At 68.9% G+C, this 1,838-nt stretch overlaps 1 protein-coding gene across 1 annotated transcript in view; it reads right to left on the bottom strand.

Moving 5' to 3' along the window:
* The window catches only part of CAPN15 (calpain 15), a 31,740-nt gene that overhangs the window by 7,410 nt on the left and 22,492 nt on the right, over positions 1-1,838 (bottom strand). The window contains exons 3-8 of the mRNA XM_011967009.1: positions 1,634-1,759; positions 1,397-1,549; positions 845-1,006; positions 532-761; positions 291-457; positions 20-198 (exon numbers count right to left, since the gene is read on the bottom strand). Coding sequence (XP_011822399.1) covers positions 20-198; positions 291-457; positions 532-761; positions 845-1,006; positions 1,397-1,549; positions 1,634-1,759 — 1,017 coding nt within the window. The remainder of the gene's footprint in view (positions 1-19; positions 199-290; positions 458-531; positions 762-844; positions 1,007-1,396; positions 1,550-1,633; positions 1,760-1,838) is intronic.

Genomic DNA, 1,838 nt, shown 5'->3' with positions numbered 1-1,838 from the left:
GGGTGGGGCGGGGGCGCACCTGTGCAGGGGTGGCACGCTATCCTGGGTGCGCAGGCTGCCGCGCGTGGACACCACGTTGAAGCTGTCGGTACAGTCACACTGCACGTGCAGGTAGGCCTTGGGGTGCCGATTCTCCACCACCACAATGAGCCCTGCCCAGCCATGTGTCAGGTAGTAGCAGGTCATGCCCTCACGGCCCTGGGCACAGGCACAGCAGTTGTGGGGCAGGGCAGGGGCTGGGGCAGACTCCCCCTGCCCCACGCCACCTTTCCCTAGGACCCCCCACCCACCTCGTGCCGCTCTCCGCGGCTCTCGGTGAGCAGGATGATGGCGTCAGCCAGCGTGGTGGGCTGAGCTTCCACAGGCTCCACCATGACCAGCCTGGAGCTGTACACAGCCAGCACGTGGCCCGGCGGCTCTGGGGAGGCTCTTGGGACCCCTGCCGAGGGGCTGGAGGCTACAAGGAGGGGCGTGTGAGCCGCAGCCCTCCCTGCGGGCCTGGGGCATGAGCCTGGGGTAGGGGGCACGTACCCTGGGGGGCAGGGGCGCCCGGTGGGGGCGGCCCCCAGTGGTTGAAGGCGCAGCACACCACAGCGTACTCTCCAGGCTCCAGCATGACGTCGCAGCTGACAAACTTCTTGACCGCGCGCTTACTGTGGGCCAGGAGGCGGCCCAGGCTGAGGTGGCCACCGCTGCCGAACGTGGCCCGGAACACCAGGATGCACAGGTCCAGCAGGTGGCTGTCCACTGCGTCCGAGCGCCTGCGTCAGACACCGCGGGCTGGGGTCACGCGTGGCCGTGGCCGCCAGCCCAGCCCAGCCCAGTGCGGCCCCACAGCACACACCTGCTGCCCTCCTGGAAGAGTGCGAACTCCAGCGAGGCCCGCTCCAGCACCGTGAGCGCTGTCACCCCCACGGGCGCGCTGGCCGAGCTGGGAAAGCAGCCCTGCACCCGCGCCTCCTGCCAATCCGAGTGCACCTTACAGATGTCCACAGAGTCGAAGTACCTGGGGGCAGCGGGAGGACGGGGCCCTGAGCCCACCGCAGCCCACACCGCCGTGGCTCCGCTCCTGGCGCAACCACAGGCCGGTGACCCCAGCAGGTGCCAGCTGCTCTGTCACCGTCCTCTTGCAGCCCGGTCCCTGGGGGCCCATCCCTGAGGCCTACACTAGAAGCCGTCCAGGGGTGGCTCTTCAGGGCTCTGGGCTCTGCTGACCTGGGTGGACCTGGATTCTGAGGTCGGCACCCTGGAGCTGTAGCCCCAGCTCCCATTTGCGTTGGGCCACAGACGAGCCGTCCCCACCCCAGGTCAGCAGGAGGGTCAGGCTTGTTCTGCAGAGAAGGACCGGGCCCTGGAGGGCGGCGGCAGCGCGCACACTGCCCCGTGGCGCTGATACCTGACAAAGTCGCCATACTCCATCCAGAAGACGCCCTCACTGCTGCCGTGTGGCATGAGCTCGCCACGCAGGTGCCCCGGCCAGTGCGGCCACTCGTCAGACCAGCTGCCATTCCAGGAGAAACGGCCCCATGGGTTTCGGAGCCGCAGAAGCCTGCAGACCACAGGGGTGAGGATCAGAACAGCACCGCCCGTGGCTCACCGGCACCCTGCCCACCGTCAGCCAGCCCGGCCCTACCTGGTGCCCTGGACATCTCGAACATCCAGGACGGAGTAGGCATGGCGGGGGCGCAGGCCCAGGCTCTCGTAGGCCGAATCGTCCACCTTCATGTTGCCCCCGCCACAGGAGGCACCCATGAGGAACCTGCGTGGCAGAGCGGCCCTCACTGACCAGGGGCCTCACCGACCGGGACCCTCACCGACCAGGACCCTCACCGACCGGG

This window comes from Mandrillus leucophaeus, unplaced genomic scaffold, assembly GCF_000951045.1.
Source record: "Mandrillus leucophaeus isolate KB7577 unplaced genomic scaffold, Mleu.le_1.0 Scaffold78, whole genome shotgun sequence".
Taxonomy (NCBI): Eukaryota; Metazoa; Chordata; class Mammalia; order Primates; family Cercopithecidae; genus Mandrillus; species Mandrillus leucophaeus.
This window is presented reverse-complemented; position numbering and strand designations above follow the sequence as displayed.